At 41.7% G+C, this 18,383-nt stretch overlaps 2 protein-coding genes across 4 annotated transcripts; one reads left to right on the top strand and one right to left on the bottom strand.

The window, feature by feature from the left end:
• Positions 1-697: 697 nt before the first annotated feature.
• On the bottom strand, positions 698-10,334 carry si:ch211-28p3.4 (zinc-binding protein A33). Of its 3 annotated transcripts, none has more exons than XM_042083819.1 (7): positions 10,216-10,334; positions 4,949-5,386; positions 4,737-4,832; positions 4,127-4,354; positions 3,525-3,547; positions 2,856-2,998; positions 698-2,223 (listed from the first exon to the last, which is right to left on the bottom strand). In XM_042083819.1, exons 2-7 carry the CDS (start codon positions 4,964-4,966, stop codon positions 1,646-1,648), a joined length of 1,086 nt encoding a protein of 361 aa, XP_041939753.1. In that variant the 5' UTR covers positions 4,967-5,386; positions 10,216-10,334; the 3' UTR covers positions 698-1,645. The 3 variants fall into 3 exon arrangements, with proteins under 3 accessions (XP_041939753.1, XP_041939754.1, XP_041939756.1); XM_042083820.1 differs by lacking the exon at positions 10,216-10,334 and adding an exon at positions 6,818-6,844 and having other exon boundaries at positions 4,949-5,321; XM_042083822.1 differs by lacking the exon at positions 10,216-10,334 and having other exon boundaries at positions 4,737-4,828; positions 4,949-6,072.
• LOC121700715 (pleckstrin homology domain-containing family S member 1-like) lies at positions 10,272-17,722 on the top strand. The gene is made up of 16 exons (XM_042083918.1): positions 10,272-10,358; positions 10,733-10,784; positions 11,282-11,370; positions 11,599-11,723; positions 11,977-12,111; positions 13,131-13,203; positions 13,523-13,591; positions 13,720-13,926; positions 14,180-14,251; positions 14,391-14,537; positions 14,657-14,712; positions 14,806-14,850; positions 15,694-15,762; positions 15,864-15,962; positions 16,074-16,185; positions 17,092-17,722. Exons 2-16 carry the CDS (start codon positions 10,769-10,771, stop codon positions 17,158-17,160), a joined length of 1,383 nt encoding a protein of 460 aa, XP_041939852.1. The 5' UTR covers positions 10,272-10,358; positions 10,733-10,768; the 3' UTR covers positions 17,161-17,722.
• The last annotated feature ends 661 nt before the right edge of the window (positions 17,723-18,383 follow it).

Raw genomic sequence — 18,383 nt, 5'->3', positions numbered from 1 at the left:
ATTACTCCCTGGGTCAGAGTGTTATTGGCATACCCATTGCATGTTTTGTTGCGCTGTCCAAAAGATTTCAGTCTACCGAGGCAGCTAGTATATTACTGATGACGAGTCTATTTACAACACACCAGTCCGTGCAGATGAATGCACTTTTCCAGTTTTGCTGCTATGCCCTGGCAAAAGCTGAAAAGCTTACAATGCTACAAGGCTACTGTGCCTTCAGTGCTTTAGTCGAGTACCATCATTTATCTTTTCCTTTTTCTAGTCAGAAGTGTAGTTTCATCTTTCTCAGTCGCCTTAAACAATTACAGAGTAATTCCTTTTAGAAGTTTGACATGGTGCAGACAATCTTTTTAAGTCGGTGTTTTCCCAAGTCAGATGATGATGTGACATTGAAATGGCAATCCACGTGTATGGGATGCTTCTCCTGTCATGAACCCTGTCCACCACACACAGACACACACTCACAAACACAAATACACACCTAGCTCTGTCTTCACACATGGATCCTCTTTTATCAATGATGTAGTGCCCAAATCGTACCAAAGGGAGTTGTAACTCCCCTTGTTTTGGAATGGAATTGAAGGGAAAAAAATCTTATTTTTTAAAAAAGTTAAAAACTTTTTTAATGCTTTACAGTGTTTAATGCAATTGTCCTCAGGAATATATTTTAATGATTTGGAACAATGAATATATTATATTTGGGGTATGAAATCCCCTTTAAAAAAGAAAGAAATTTTGTGAATATATACTGAATATTGCCATAACCTTAATGCCTCTTTTTGAATCTGGGGTAGTACATTTGTTAAAAAGACATCGAATGAATGCCTGTGTAAAACCCTATTTTATTGTATTAAATCAAAATGAATCAACCATGCAATCCGTTTCCCTTTTGTTCAATATTATTCCGTTAATGTCTATGGACCCTAATTTGAATGACAACCAAAGTCTTATGTCTAACCGAAGCTTATTTATTAGCAAGGCAAAATCAATTTCCCTTAAATGCAAACATTGGTGAGCCAGTTCAGTGCTCCCACATGCCATACAATAGCTATAGTTCATGCATATAGACACTTGTAGCTTGTTGACGGACTTTATACTTCATGTAAATTAGGGCCCTATATGTGGACTATTACTCAACTGTCTGTATGTTAGATGATGAACACTTGAAGCCTACAGATTTAATCTATTACTTATGGTGACATGCTTCATTTGTAAGGGGCTTTATGTGACATTGGCAGGAGATGCTCCTTTTCAGTGCAATACCTGTTTGTTAAGTGACTACACTGATTCCATAACCCATAGAAATTACTACTCTCTGTGATACTCAACACATACCTTGCATTAAGTTACCTTAACTAATACATCATTTTGCACTTAATTGCTGTATATGGTGTAATATGACAGCCTTTTCCATTGTAGACCCAACACATTTTAAATCCATCAGATCTCCTTCAACATTACTGACATAGAGACTCCTTTAATACTGGTCATTAGAACATGGGTAGAAACATTCATACCAATGTACAGTATACCCCCTAAGTCTCTCTGTCATGGTGGGCAGTATCACCTTGTTAACTGGTCACAGATCACTCACTCACTCAAATCACTCGATGCCAGAAACTCTGTGGTTCGGTGGCCAGACTGTCCATCACAGAGTGGGACCAGACCTAGAAGCGTCGCATATTTGCAAAGGCTTCCAATTGGTCCCCTGGTTGTCGTCTCCGGGGCAGACAGCCTGGAACAATTTGTCGGTGAACGTCCCCGCACAGAAGCAGTACAGCGGCGTCATGGTGTCCGCGCCGAGGAAACACACCAGCCCCCCCGGAAAGCTGGAGAACACCCCGATACGCGTGAAGCTCCGACCTTCCACGTGGGTCAGCGTGTGTGCCACGCCCCGGTGCCATGCGTTGTAGCTGCCGTTGAAGAACTCCACGCACCAGGAGTCGGAGCCCCGGCCCAGCCAGCAGTGCTCCTCCTTGCCCTTCCTGGGGATGTTCGGGTAGGTGATGCCCAGCTCCCAGTAGGTCTTGCCAACCACCTGCACCTCCCAGTAGTTGCGGCCCTCATGGAAGCCATGCCGGCTCAAGGCATTGAGGGTGGTGTCGAAGCGGGAATTGTTCTCCGGGACCTCCTGCCAGGTGTCGGTGTAGGTGACCGAGTTGCCCTCAGGGGAGATGATCAGTTTGGGATGGGCTGAGTTTGGGTCAAGGACAACCTCTGAGGCATCTGTGTCGAAACAGAAGTGTGATACTGTCATATACGAAACCACTCATGCCCTGAGAGCTTGTCTTAGGCACCATGAAAGAAAGAAGCTTGCATGTATTCAAATAAAACTGTTTTTTTTTGCCCAAAACTGAAATAATTTTCAGTGCAGCCTTCTAAAAAGTGAGCCCTTCTTAAAGCATTGCTCTGAATTTGCCCTTTATTGGACCTTATTGGACTGTGGCCAAAAGTCTCAACTGAGCCTGTATCTTCTGTCATCTGCCAGATGAATAGCCTAAGGGAGAATTTGTATCAATATTATATACTGCACCCAAAGGAAATTTTCTTGTCTAGACAATGTCTTCTCTTTGTCTCACAAGAGATCACACCGGTTTCTCTTAAGGGGCCTCCCTCTTGTCTCATATTCAAATATAGTTTTCTTATGGGAGTTTTCTGCTTAAAACTAATCCTCAAATGATGACAGAATCCACTGCTGTTCTTCATTATTGCCAATTACCGGTAAGAGCACTCTGAAAGTACCTAAGCTTCCAAGAACACAAACATGCAGAGGGAAAATGTGGTCCGGATAAGTCTTTATTACAGTAATGTTGTGGGACGTGGTAAGGTGTTGCGGAAAGCCACACCCAGAAACTCACAACTTTGGAAGAGTTTCTTTGTGACAGGCACTTGTGAGCGAATGAATAACAGCAGGTTGATGGTCAGGCTGATGAGCTGCTCATTCTTGAACTCGTCCATCTGAATAAGCTCGGGGTCCGTCTGCTTTAGCATGGCCGCAATCCTGATGGCACACATACACAGAGGCAAGAGTATGACTGCACCGAGGATGCATGGTATGCCAGCACAAAACCAGACACACACAAGCATGCACACATGCATTCACAGAAGGGAACAAACATACAAAGCCTGCACAGTACAAACATTTGTGCAAAAATGCATATATACAAATAATCCTCTCCCACAATAATATTGTATTACAGAATAGAAAATAGTATCCACCCTTGTTGGTTCATTGCCGATCATAAATGACAAAAATAGAATGGCGTGATCTCTGACCTCATAAAAGATGCCAGCACCCAGTTATCGGGTATCTCATGACATGTTACATTTTGCAACAGACAATAAGTAAACACCTAATTCTAATTGCATGCAAAAATAAAATATTGCACATTTTTGATCAGTATAAGATGTTAATTCTATTTTAGCAATCCACTTGGAACAAGTTGAAAACACCTAAAAATGTTTAGTGGAAAATGGAAAACTATACTACGACATCACAGTGGTGTGAGTGCATAACATGCGCATACCTTCCCTCTGTCTCCCCCGTGTCCTGAGAAAAAGAGATAAAAAAGCAAAATCTTAGTCATGACCTCATACTGTGCTTCACACTGGCCTCACTCCCTGTGGCTGCCCTCAGTGATCCCACCTCTGACCATATGCAATGAGAAGAAAGAATGGTCACTCCACCTCTGACCGTATGCAATGAGGAGAAAGAATGGTCACTCCACCCATCCATTCTCAAACATATAGGCAAGTTTGACATATCTACATGTCATTCTTCACAATTGACCTATCGCTAAGCCCCGCCCCAGAACACAGACGAGCCAATAAAAGTTCAGTATTGGCTACGCTGGGGCATCAATCACTCAACTGCTGTCTGGGCAGTGTGAATCTAACCCTAACCCTAACCCTAGTGTGGAACCGGAAGTTGGTTTTCTGAGCATTCTAAAGACTGCAACCAACAACTGGCAACTTTGGAATGTTGGGATGTTTGGAATGTTGTTTGGAATGTTGGGCATTGTGTGGGCGGTGTGCAGGCTCCTTAGGTCACCTTCATAAATGGATTCACATGTGGGCCTAGATTTACCCCCTGGTATAGGGTTAGGTCATTCAGCGGTGGGTCACTCACCTTGTCGTAGCTTAGCTGCTTCTCCAGCCGGACACTAAGTTCTGACAGTTCGCGGTCAATGTCCTGTGTCAGTGCGTAGCAATGCTCCATGTGGTCCTCGATCACCCTCTCTGTGGCCTCGGCCTCCATCTCCAACTGAGTCAGCGTAATGCGCAGGTCCTCGTCTAACACACGCTTCATGTCCTCATATTTCTTCTTGATCTTCTCCTTCAGTTTGTCTGTCTTTTTCTGTTAGAGAGGCCACAGTCAAATTCAATGACCCTAATCCCAGTCTCACACATCACACATGCTCTCACAGAAGCCGTTTCCACAAGGCCAAAGTTGAAGTAGCAATAGATTATTGGTGTGTTACAAGACAAGTTTTATTTCATTGTGTTTCTACTTTCTAAAGCATATAGAATAAACATGCTCAATATTGTAGCTAGAATCTAAGTGGAACTGACTAAAATGACTAAAATCGGCTTTTGGGAGAAATTGAGCATCTGCAAAAGCAAGTCAAGTGTACTATGAGTTATATTTTGGGTGGTGAAAGGTTTGTCTTGCCCCTTTCACATCCATTAGATCCATAATCTTCCTGGAAACTTGTGGATATCCTGCTGGTAGAACTCACATTTATATCTGTCTGTTTGGCTGACAATTTTTTCATTCTGTATGCGATAGCATCTCTCTGCCGTTTCAGGTACTCCTGCTGCTTTGCGAGTGCTTCCTTGATAGAAAGACAAAGAGATCACAACGTTCTCAAGAGAAAAAAAGAAAATACCAAAACCAACATGCCAAAGATTGTTGCCAGTCATATCATCTAAAGATAGGACAAGTGTTTACTTGAGTTTGCGTCTTCATTCTGGACTCCTCCACTCCTACTGTGCTTGTAAGATTTCCCGTCTTAGTTCGTCAGGATCACTCCCTGTCGTCTCACTTTGTGTCAGGATCACTCCCTGTCGTCTCACTTTGTGTCAGATCACTCCCTGTCGTCTCACTTTGTGTCAGGATCACTCCCTGTCGTCTCACTTTGTGTCAGAGAAGGCCACAGTCTCTCAGACACAACCACCCAGCCTTCTGAATTTATACTCCAATGCCAAGGCCACACGGCAGGGGAGGGTGTTGGTGGTGGGTGAGTGATTGGTAGTCACACAGCCATTCTTTCCCCCACATTGCCCTGGAAGGCACGTCCATACCTCCATGAAGGTCTGTAAATCTGGGTGGCAGGGGGCAAAGGGATCGTTGGCGTCGTCGGTAGGATGTCAACCACAAGCGCAACTCCTTCGGGATGAAGAAGGAGCGTGACTAGCGCAGCGAAAGCTACAGTCGCCCAGAGGCTCAGAGACTCTGTACAGGAGCTGCAGCCAGGACTATCCCTATTTATATCAACCTATGGACAATGGGGGGCACAGCGAGGGTGCCAGGGTGGCACAGGTGGCTGCATTGCTATGTCAGTGAACAAGTGGTCTAAAAATGAGTTTATGGGTTTAACATGCTTGCCTGTGTGAGTGTGTGTGTAAGGCAGGCGGTGTACACACATGACAAATCACTTTGTCACGTAAATGCGACGGCCCTTTGTGTTTATTTACTCCAAAGCTGTGAAAATGCATACCTACTCACACATATGGTGATGTGACAAAGCTAAAAAAAAAGATGGGTCAGTGACGGATGTTGTGAGTGAAACGTGGCTATTATATATTTAGGCATGTGCTGCTGTATATAGCCAGTTACAGCAATGCTAAGACTATACACAAATGTAGGAACAGAAACGCACACATGTCTTGTTTTCTTCCTTCTTTTGCACATCAGAGCTGCACATTCTTTTTGCCTGCTTATGTAAGCATAGGATCTTGAATTTCTCCTTGGGGATCAATAAAGTATCTATCTATCTATCTATCTATCTATCTATGACAATTATGTAAACCTAAAACACTATTACTACACCACAAACCACACTGCAGGGTTTTGAGACAGCATAAGTGGGGGTTGGGGAGGGGGGGGTGGAGTAGGTAGGTATGGTAGGTGTGATGGTTAGGTGGTATGGAAGAGTGACTGTGCCATCGGTTTGGACTGATGGAGGAACGTTGTCCGCGTGCTTGGAAATTAGGGCAGGGGTTTGTCGCTGTGTCTGTCCCCCTCTAAATCACACTGTCATTGACTTGGGCTACAGCGTAAAACTTTATCAGGTGACCAGTCGGCTAAAAATGCTTAGTTGTTTGATGCTGTATGAGACATTTTACTGCACAACAAAATGATTACACGTTGGGCTTAGAGAGCAAACTGTACGATTTTACTTGATCTGTAGGCAAAAAAGAGACCAAACAGTACGAGAATTAGTTTTAGTGGGCTACTGACTGTTGTCATTACATGAATGCAGATGGGCATGTTTCACAGGTAATGGGGAACCGTTTCTTCTGTCACAAATGAATGTGTTAATACATGTTGCCTAACAAAACATATACAACAGAAAACGTTCTTCTTAAAGGAATTATCCGGAGTAAAATGCACTTTAGATCAATTTACGGATGATTGGGAGTACATAAGTTGAGTTGACATCCAAATCATGTCATTCGGATGTGTTTTGAGAAAGTTCGATGTTACCGTTTTTTAGTCAAAACTCATTAGCCTGGAAGTGACGTGGGCATGTCATTTCGCCGCTACAAAACGCTATTTTTACACCTCTTCTACAGTTCCAAACAACATTACACTTACGTGGTAGTGAGTAGAGGGTCCTTAAAGCCAAACCGAAGTATCCCGAGGTCTTTATGTGGTCGGATAGAGAGTCCAGAATGAATTTCATCAAGCCAGTACCTTTCCGGAAATGTTGCCATCTTTGCTGCCATCTTTAGGGGAAAGTCCGTAGGAGTCGATTGCTGAGTGTGGAGTAACACGCTCTGGAAATTCACAATTTCGTCGCCGTTTTTTTTATTTTTTTTTTTAAACATAGTCCAGTCCATACAACTTCATTTCAATTTCGAAAGAAATACTGGACTATGATTTTTTTTAAAAATACACCCTACACATACACGATCACTTCGTTTCAATTTCAACCGTTTTGTCATAGGCTAAAACCTGGCAACCCAAAAACCAAATAAGGAAGCGGGTGCCGACTGCCCTCCCAACTCCTTGACTGCGCAGCCTGAGTCTTGTCGTAAGCAAGCGGGCTAGTTGAATGGCCTACTCCAGAACTAGCTGTTGTGAAATTGTTGGGAATTTAATTGATTAACACATCACATAAACTTTTATTGAGTGTTGTTGATACACTGAACTTGTGCCCTCGGAACCAAATCTGACAGCAAGCACCTTTGGAGTTTTGGAAGTAGGCCCCCCCCCCCCCCCCCGAAAAAACCTAATCACCCCTGCCCGTCCCACCCCGTCCCGCCCCGCCCTTCCACGCACGCATTAGAATGAACTGGATGGAACATGATGTCATCAGTTTCACATCCAAAAATAAAAGATCACATCAGCACATCAGCAACTACAGATCAAAATGCAATATTGCTAATCGCAGCACCCACTACAGGTCAAAGGTCAACACATTTTTTGAGCGTCCTCCTAATGGGGGCATGAATCTATGTAGTAAGTTTGGTTATGATACATGGCAGGGTTGCTGAGATATGAGCTCACTTCCTGTTTGGCGGCTTTGCCGCAAATTTCGATTGGCGATTACAGCCGAATGCTTCTGTTAATTGTTCCAGAAAGCAAAGCAATGATAAGGCATTGTCTGAAGATGGTCTATGCCAATTTTGGTGAGGATCCACTGAAATTTGTGACCTGTGAAAACTTGTACGTGTTTTTGATTAAATCCAATATGGCGGCCGAATCAATTACGATGACATCACAAGTTGGCTTGGGTCAGCCTAAGGACCTCCAACAGTATTACCAGACACCACTAGTACATTTTAATTCTAAGCACAACTGCTGCTACAGGCCAAAAGACATGTTTCTTAATTACAGCGCCCCCTAGAGGTCAAAGGTCACCAGATTTCTTGAGCGTCCCCCTGATTGGGTCCTGAGACCATAGACCAAGTTTGGTTATGATAGATGAATGGGTTGCTGAGATATGAGCTCACTTCCTGTTTGGCGGCTTCGCCTCAAATTTCGATTGGCTATTATGGCCAAATGGTTTTAGTTCGAAAGACAAAAAGCAATGCATTTGTGAGACATGCTCTGAAGATGATGTGCATCAAGTTTGGAGTCAATCGGACAAAATTTGTGACCTATGAAAACTATTAAGTGTTTTTGATAAAATTCAATATAGCGGAAAATCCATCATGGCGGAAATTGACATCATAGGGTGCATTGAACTCAGCTTAGTCCAAGGACACCAACAACACCTGGTTTTTGAAAACTCAGAGCGACAGGTAAAAGGTGCGTGAACGCACATCCAACTTTGACCTGTTGGTGGTGCTAGAGTGTATGAGGTGCCGACTTAAAACTTGATGAAATTTATCACAGGACTGTCTCTAATCAGTGTGCCAAACTTCACAACTTTTTACCAGACGGTTCTATGGGCTGCCATAGACTTCCATGGCAGAATAATACACTTCAGCAGCTACGGGCAAAAAAAGGTTTTGCTAATTACAGCGCCCCCTAGCGGTCAAAAGTTACCAGATTGGTTGTGTGTTCTCCCAATTAGGTCAGGAGTCAATGTACTTAGTTTGCTCACCAATTGGTTTTGATAGATGCTACGGATGCTGATATATGAGCTCACTTCCTGTTTGGCGGCTTCGCCACCAATTTCGATTGGCTGCTACGGGCAAACGCTTCCGTCAATTGTTATGGAAATCAAAGCATTGATAAGGCATGGTCTGAAGATGGTCTGTGCCAATTTTGGTGAGGATCCGATGAAATTTGTGACCTAGGGAAATTTGATAGTGGTTTTGATTAAATCCAATATGGCGGCCAAATCAATTATGTTGATGTCATGAATTGCCATCTGTCGACATAAGGATCTTCCACAGTATTACCAGACACCACTAGTACATTGTAATTCTAGGCACAACAGCAGCTACAGTCCAAAAGGCATGTTACCGATTTACAGCGCCCCCTAGAGGTCAAAGGTCACCAAATTTCTAGAGCGTCCTCCTGATGGGGTCATGAGTCCATATACCAAGTTTGGATTTGATGACAGCAAGGGTTGCTGAGATATGAGCTCACTTCCTGTTTGGCAGCTTCGCCGCAAATTTTGATTGGCTGTTACGGGCGAACGGTAATACTTCCGAAGACGAAAAGTGATAACTTTTGTGAGGCTTGGTCTGAAGATGATCTGTGTAAAATTTGGTGGGAACCAGAGAAAGTATGTGACCCCTGATACATTTTAAGTGTTTTTGATGAAATCCAAAATGGCGGAAAATCCATCATGGCGGAAAACGACGTCATAGGGTGCGTTGAACTCGGCTTGGTCCAAGGATTCCAACGATACCTGACTTTTGAAAATCGGACCTACGGGTCAAAAGTTACGTGAGTGAACACACTTCCAACTTTGGCCTGTTGGTGGCGCTAGAGGGTTCGAGTTGCCGACATGAAACTTGGTGACATGAATCATGGGATCGTCCCCAATTAGTGTGCCAAATTTCCCAACTTTTTACCAGACGGTTCTATGGGCTGCCATTGACTTCCATTGCATATAATAATAATAGGAAAACGTAGAAACACAATGAGGTCCTCGCAGCTTCGCTGCTTGGCCCCCAAAAACGTAGAAACACAATGAGGTCCTCGCAGCTTCGCTGCTTGGCCCCCAATTATTGAACTGGGGGGTGAAGGGCGGTAAAACCTTTAATTCATCATCAGAAATCCCCTCTATGTGGGAGTGACTTTGGCTATTGTCTAAAACACGGTTGTAAGTTTGGTTTAAAATTAGCCGTGGAGATTTTTTCCTGATGTAAGACATTATTATTATTTAACATGACACTTTCTCAAGATGCTTGTTTGTCTTATTTTGTTTAGTTCTCATTAAGACTGCAATTTCTAAATGCATGTTTGCAGACAATGAAACACACTAATAATGGACATACTTAGGCTTTAATATTTATATATTGCAGTAGAACAGTTATCAGAGATCAAGAATCCAAAAAGTACCTGGACTCTGACCAAAAGGAAGCACTCACCTGTAAACACTCCCTCCTGGGGCTCTCCTTCAGAGCAGCAATAAAACTCCCTTGCACTCAGGTAACGAGTGTAGAAGAAAACCACTCAGGTAAAGATACCATCTCATTTTCACTCAGGGAGAAGAGAAGAAATCTTTATTCAGGTAAAGAGACCATCTAATTTGATCCCATTTTCAGGGATATTGGGTCTAACAGATAGAAGGACACAAAAATATATGGAAATCTAAATGTTGCACTTGATACTGCTACTGTTTCCAATTTGGAGTTATTTCTTTCTCTTAAAATGCTTTTAATCTTTAAAATAGTTTTTGGACCTTGCTTTTGGACCATCTTTATTTGATCTTTTCATGGCTTGTGTAGCCTACTCATGCGTGTTTCCACCGAGGGCACTGACTTAATGCAATCAGCATTAAGCCAATATGATGCAGACAAATATTTAGAGCCATGTATGACATTTGGCAGAAGACTTACATATGTTCTTAAGCTTGTCTTCACTACACTTATTTTGGCACCACAGGCATCAACAGCAGCAACATCCAACACTATCTTGAAAATGTCTAAATTAAGAGGTATGTGGCCTGGGGATTTAACAAGTGCATCAATAAGGCATATCCAGAAATGAAGTTTAATTTCAACCAGGGCAGTAGCATATTATTTTCAATTTGCTTTTGAAAGTATAGAACCACTTTGACATTTCGTGGAGGTAAATTATTATTATTAATAGTAAAAGAAAATATGATCAAAATAATATGTATTACTTATTGCCAGTACTAATAATAGTGATAATGGGGCCTGGTAATTGTCCAAGTGGTATTGTAATTCTCTCTCTCCCTCTCTCTCTCTCTGTCTCTCTCTCTCTCATTTCTGATGAAGTCATCACTGTTCACTGAGTCACTGAAGTCATCAATGTGTAGACATAGTGCCACCAGGACTTTTAATAGTTTTTCAGCATTGCTTTTCTCTTACTTTTTCCATGAATTAATTTTTTACTGATCAGTCAGCGTAACTTTTAGGATTTGTGTTTTAAGTCAGCATTCTGCATGACTGTTTTCTACTTCTACTTCAGTGCCAACCGCCACATTTTACACAAAGGAAGAGGAAGTGAGGAGTGGCTACCTGTACAAGTCCCCTCCGCCTGGTCCTCTGATTTCAATGGTGTGTACACAGACTGGACACACATACACAGATCTAATCTCAATACTGATGCATCATTATTCTGTTATACTTATTTAGCTAAATCAGCATTGGGTGACCGATAAGGATGGGCATTTGAGTTGAGATGAACTGTATAATGTGCTTTGTGAAATATAATATATAAACAGATTGATATAAAGGATACTGTCCTGTGATCATCAACGTCCCAATCCAGTCATGTCTTCACAGAAATCACAGAAATCATGGAAGCGTCGTTTTTTCCGGCTCTTAAAGATGAGTGAGGGTGTTTACACCCTCAAGTACTTCAGAAGTGAGGAGACGGAGAAAGTCCTGGGAGAGATAGACATGTCAGAGTAAGCCCACACACACAGGCCAAAATAGGCTCAAAGCCATTCATTTACCATAGTGCTGGAAATATAGGAATAAGTTATTGTTGATGGTCACCTTTTTTGCCATTTGCTTTTTCTGTCCGTTTCTGTAACCAGTGCAAACCAGTGAATGGCTACTTCAGCCAACAAAATGACGCCTCTATTTTTTCAATTGGAATCTACTGGAGCTGTGTCACTGAAATTAAACTACTGTATGCTCCTCTCTGTGTCACTTCAGAATCTCTTTGCTGCTCTTCTGCCCTGAAAGCCACAGTATGTGGGGATGGATTCACAAAAGCTTCAGGTGCCCGGCCTCTTGTGTACTCCTACTGCGTGCCACCAACCGAGACTACTTCCTCGTCGGAGAAAACAGGTCAGACAGCCCACAAATAATTGTTTCATGATGAATTACATTCATTCCCCATCAAATGTTTACATCATAGCTTCATCTTGTTATCTCTCCGACATAATACATTTACTCATCATGAAGCTGATGTTGAGAAGCAAGCTACATTTGTTAAACTAGAATTTTTTATTATTATTACTATCATAATGTGCAATTGATTGTCCAGGTGCAAGTAACCTCACAAATAATTCCACAAATTCTAATAATCTAACTATAAAGCTGTACAAAACACTCACTTTGGCACTGAAGGCATCTAAGTGTTTACTACACTGGATTATCTTTAATACCTTGTTTGTTTGTTGCTGTTTTTCTGTTCATTTTTTTTGTTTACCAAGACCAATGTTATGTATTTCAAGGCGAGTGTTGCATGTTGGGTCAGTGTCATTTTGAGGTCAGGTCAGGTCAGGGCTGCTCCAGCGGGTCCTGTCTCTCTCGGGGGTTTATGAGAGCTGCAGCTGGGTTGGCCCATCCCTCCCTCTGTCTGTCTATAGACCCTTTCAAGAGAGTTCCATTATCAGCATCATAGTTGGCCCCACAAGGCTTCCGTTTTAACATTCCATATGTTATCTTAATGCAGAGGAAGTAGATTGGGGCCCAAATAGAATGTTCAAGCATTGTTTTTGTTTTTATTGTTGAAAGGGTCCATTGTAAAGGAGACAGGTGGCACATTCACAGGGAGCCACACAGCGCTGATGTGGAAGACAGGGCCTCACACCAGCACCAGCTATTTTTGGGGGTGGTGTTACCACTGAAAATTAAATTATGATACCAGTCCGTTGCGACATTAATCTTTCAGACAGCATATTAACTTAGACATAGATGTGCGCGCGCACACACACACACACACACACAGAAACATGCACGCAGACACATGCTCACAAACACACACACACACACATACACACACACTAACCCTTGGCCAAATACACAGATGTTTTCGTGTGGAAATATTGGTGCAATCCATTTATGTTTTCCTTATATTTCAGCTGGGAAACCAATGGCTGGTTCGATGCCCTTTACAACATTCTCAAAGGTCATGAAGATATGCGGTATGATCAGGTAAGGCAAATAGGAAATTCTATCTCAAAGACTACAACTTCTTGGAATATGGATCATATTTATAGTATTTATCTATAGAGGAGGAACAAAGGGACAGAATGTTTTTATTATGAAAATATCTGCAGACCTTTTCACACAATATAACTGTGGCGTGTAAACACACATTTAATACTGTAAGATGATTAACATTGCACAGCTCTGTTCATTCTGTTCAGAAATCAACAATATTCATGGAATAATATTACACAGTAGAGGAAGCTGTTTGGTTTTTTCAATTGCTTAAGTATTAATTCATGTTTACCAAATGCCTCTTTCACAGGATATGGATGTGGGAAAACCCAGAACCCGGTCTGCCCCTCCAGCTCCTCAGATTGATCACACCCATCAGGTGTGTGTCAAACTTCCGTACCCAACGTGCAATACAGAGTTTTAATGTTTTTTTCTTAATACAGTGTGTGTGTGTGTGTGTGTGTGTGTGTGTGTGGAATACTCTAACTGTGTTGTGCTTTAATGTAGGCCTCTGATAGAGAAGCAAAGTCAAAGTCAATGGAATGGCCGCCACTAAGTCAGCCAGTCATCACAAACCCAGTCTGTCTCCTGCCTCCGTATCCACCCACCGCTCAAGCCTCCCTGTTTGAGGACACAGGAACATCTGCAACTGAGGAGCCCATTTATGCTGTTCCAACAAGTCTGCCTATCAAAGCAACAAAAAAAGCACTTCAGGTAGTCATTCTACACATATGCACATTGCACATGCATACACATGCCCACACACACACACACACACACACACACATGTGAGAGAACAGAGAGCAAGACAGAGACAGAGAGATTACTATTATTCTACTCATAAATAAAATACATTCATATAATAATATTATTCAGTAGAGGATGCTGTCTAGCTTTTTCCAATTCTTACCAGTATTAATTTACCAGTATTAATTAATGTTAAGCTAACCAAATGCCTCTTTCACAGGATGTGGATGTGGTACCCAAGAAAACCCAGTCTGAGCCTCCAGCATCTTGGACTAATAAAAAAACTGATCTGGTGTGTGTCAAGCTTCAGTATCCAACATGCAATCCAGAAGGGGTTTTGTGTGTGTGTGTGTGTGCATGCGCGCATGTGTTTATATCTATGTTTGTGTGTGTTATTAAAACTACTATAACTCTGTTGTGCTTCAATGTAGGCCTCTGATGGAAAAGCCAGGCCAATGTCAATGCCATTGTCACCACCAAGTCTGCTACCAAGTCTGCCAAGAGACACAAATCCAGCATCTTTGCATCTTTTTGCTGTTCCAGAGGATTGGCCTTTGGCACCACCACAGGTACCAAAGGTAGGCATTCTACACACATGCACATGCGCGCACACACACACACACACACACGGACAAACACAGAGTTAGTGAGAGACAGAGGGAGAGAGATTAACCTGAAAACATGTTGATATGTTTAGATTGATGAGAATGAAGAGGGTGCTGACTGTGGTGTGTATGAGGATATGGCTACATTGTAAGTAACTCTTCATCATTACAAAGCTCTGATCTACTGTGTTCTTAATGTATATGCATTTGTAATAAGACTGAATCTTAATCATCAAAACAGGCTCAATACAGAAATGATGGCAGAGGACAAGGAGCCTTCAGAGGAGTGAGTGCTTTGAATTGTTTATATTCTCTCTATATGAGCTCCTACTGAAATGAATTGCCCCCTTGGCTGTTGATTATCATTGGTGAAACGTATGGTGGAACAACTGACATGACTTTGAGTGTATAAACCAGTGCATTTCTATACACTACCCACAATTCACCTCATATTGAATAGTGTTTTAGTCGGTATACAGAGGACTGGGGTACTATTTAATCATCCAAATAATACAAAGTACTTATGGCGTTGAGAAAAGAGAGAGAATTTTTGTGTTTACAGGGAGAAATAATCTGGTCCATCTCCCTCCACCAGGCAATTTACCTCAGAAAGCCATAGTTGCCCTACTTACTCAAAATAACAATGTGGGCATACTTCAAATACAAAACAACAGAGTTACAGTCAAGGCCTCATTGTTTCATAGACAAGAACAAAGGTGATATTATTGTGCTAGTCTAACTGGTTCTGTCCTACAGATCAAATTACAGTTGTAGATATTCCTTTTACTCACATTCTGTGGCTTTGCCAAGTCACTGACTGTACTGTAGAATCTGCGTCAGTATTGTTTACATACAAGAATGTCAGAGAATGAAGTACAATAGAATCTTTTTTGGCAGAAAGCCCTTTATACTGTTGAGATGTCAATGAGTTACTTGCTGTGCATGTCATCATGTATGGAGATGAGACCAAACATTTTAAATTTGAGTTTAAACAAAAACAAGGGATTTATTTACCAAAACAGGTCTTGTTAGTTTACACCTTGGATAAAAAACAAAAAAATCAAAGCTTAAAAATCTCCATTCTTTTGATCAGTGTGGACTCTGAAGACAGTGATTGTTGTGACTGCAGCATTGGTGATGCAAGAACGAAGAGCAGTCCCTCCGTTAAGGATGCAATGGCTGATGAAGAAAGGGCCAGGCAAGCGCAACAGCTCCATTCTAGACTATGGTGATAATAACTACCAGATTTCATTAGCAAGAACACAACTGTACTGAATCTAATCTCTTACTATTGTACAGTGGCCACAGACTCTCCACACTCATTGAGCTGGAGGTTTGTGTGAGTCGAGAGGATCTGAAAAAGCACCTGGACCCGACACTGGATGTAGAGACACCAGGGTATTTGACCAATTCTGAATGGCAATTATCTACTTATGTCTTAGAGTCTATTTATGTACCTGTACTCTGTTATGGCTTCCTCCAACAAATGTTCCAATCTCTGATTTGCAGTAAGAGAGACAGCTTGTTGCTCAAGGGAGACGAAATCCTGGCCATCAATAATCTGCACATTGACAGTGAGGAGGAAGTGGAGTTCTATCTGACGAAACTTAGGGTGAACGAGGTAAAATGATGTTACATAACAACAACAGCTTATTTTCTCTAACTGTATGTGTGAGAGTGAGAGAGAGAATTCATACCATAATTTCCCCACTATTAACTTCATATGGGATGGGCATTTTTAGACTTTTCCCCCTCGAAATTGCACTGTGCCTACTTCAGAGGCCACTGTTCCCACCTAGTTTGGCCTACCATCAAATTCTTCAAAGTCTCTTTATAAAGCTGAGACCTTGTAGTTTCTTCGGGAACAATCAGAATAGCTGTGGGAAGTACTGGCACAGAGGTGCAGAGGCTAGAATACTGTTTTATATTTCTGCCGGATAACAAGTACCTCTGAACTGACCACATTACAGCCCTTTAGGTCACTTGAGATGACTTAGAAACACAACTGAGCCCTAGCATCAGGTCTTGTGAAGCTATGTGCAAAAGTAGATCAATATAGAATGAAAACTACTTACTTTAGACCATTATTTGCCAAGGTATGCTCATGCGTTTTGTAAAATGCCCTATGGAAACTCCCCATAGGACTTATCCAAAATGCATACTGACAATCAAATGCTTACTGCATATGAACCCCTTTGTGTAGAAGCATAATCTTGGTCTCAAATGAAAGGTAACACATTGAAGTTTCATGCTTGTATCTGGATTATACTCTCGGGGTTCTGATATGGAATGACTATACAAAAAATTATAAATCTTTATAATTTCTATTTTTAACAAAGTACACTTACACAATAAAGTAGGCATTATTGTATAATAAATCACGTTTTTTTTAATTAGCCTAAAACACTGTCCTTTGGTTAATAATAATTGGGAAAGTATTATAAATGCTTAGTTGCATTACAGAAGTATAAATAGTAAGTTGCAAAATTAAGAAAATGAAGCACAACTCCCCCATTTCCCCCTACAGGTGACGCTCACCATTCGGAGGCTGTCCAGTGAGTTCCAGGCCATGAAAGCAGAACTTTCCTCCATGTGAATCATTGTGTGGCCCCTTTCTGAGTGTGTTGTTCTGTGTCTCTCAAAGACAAGTTTCCCCCCATGTGTCAGCCTGTCTCTTAATGACTTGGAGCTGTGAACACAAACCCGTGTCTCCTCATGATGGCAGCACAGGTCTCCTGTGGAGAAGAAGGAAGCAAGTGGGTTTTGTGTGCTCAAAAAAAAGACTATGGCAAAAAAGAGACCAAGAATCATTTTATGTAGCCGACTAAGATGACATTCTTACCTCTCATCGCCCAGTGTGTTGAAGCAACATATGGTTGTGACCAAGGATTGGTCTGCCATCCATGAAGAAGTGTGTGGGTTTCTAAAGTAGGCCGATGGTCTGCCTTGTCAATACAGTATTTCTGTATAGTATAGTAGACTGTGCAGTAAGTCTGACCTGCAACCGTGTACACACACTGAATACAGTGTACACATACTATGTAGAGTATACAGGGGTCTCCACAGTTATTGGCACCATGGTAAAGATGAGTGTAAAGAGGTGTAAAAAATCATCTGTAGGCATTTTATCTGTTTCACAATGGAAACAAGGAGGAAAAATAAAAAAAAAGCATTCCACAGAAAGAAATATTGTATTGTATTGTATTGTATTGTATTGTATTGTACATATATAAAATAAATAGAAATAGCACAAATAAAAATCAAGGTTCCATTATGGGCATTCAGGGTAAAACCTAGGAGGCGGGAACTCATCCAGGAACCTGCCCTCACTCGGTTTGTTTCATTAGAATTGAAGGACCCTGGTCGAACTCGCCAGCCTCTGGAAGTTTGTTTGTTGTTTGCTTTTGCTGCACGATCTTGACACTAATTGCTTGTCGTCTTCCACCTCATTTACATCTCGAGTTCTTCGGGGCCGCACTGAAGTACCTGCCCCGAGATTCTAACCCCATAGAAGCGCACTTGACATTGTTAGCCTATTTCAGTATAGCTAAGGAAAATTACTTTTCTGATCGTCAAAACTACACCAGAGATGTTAGGCTTTAAATATAGGCTAATAATCAGGCTGCAATGATCTTGCAAATAATTTCTGAATAGCCTAAAGTGTGTCGTCTCCACAGCAAGTATGTGTCCTAATAATTTCTATCTTAGCGACTAGGATAGTGAATGATTTCACTAGCTATGCATTTATTATTTTTGCAAAACTGTAAAACACAATTAAAGTTTCTTTCAGCTTATCCATGTTTTTTTTTTTGAACGTGT

The sequence above is a fragment of the Alosa sapidissima genome, chromosome 24 (genome assembly GCF_018492685.1).
Source record: "Alosa sapidissima isolate fAloSap1 chromosome 24, fAloSap1.pri, whole genome shotgun sequence".
Taxonomy (NCBI): domain Eukaryota; kingdom Metazoa; phylum Chordata; class Actinopteri; order Clupeiformes; family Clupeidae; genus Alosa; species Alosa sapidissima.
This window is presented reverse-complemented; position numbering and strand designations above follow the sequence as displayed.

Bases quoted from the DNA above. Each gene is read 5' to 3' on its own strand.
- si:ch211-28p3.4 (XM_042083819.1), bottom strand. The intron at 3,548-4,126 runs GTGAGTGACCCA...TCTTTTTCTCAG, and splicing joins AGCAGCTAAGCTACGACAAG to GACACGGGGGAGACAGAGGG. The intron at 2,224-2,855 runs GTGAGTTTCTGG...GTTTCGACACAG, and splicing joins AAAGAAACTCTTCCAAAGTT to ATGCCTCAGAGGTTGTCCTT.
- LOC121700715 (XM_042083918.1), top strand. The intron at 14,851-15,693 runs GTGAGTGCTTTG...TTGTGACTGCAG, and splicing joins GACAAGGAGCCTTCAGAGGA to CATTGGTGATGCAAGAACGA. The intron at 15,763-15,863 runs GCAAGCGCAACA...ACTATTGTACAG, and splicing joins GCTGATGAAGAAAGGGCCAG to TGGCCACAGACTCTCCACAC.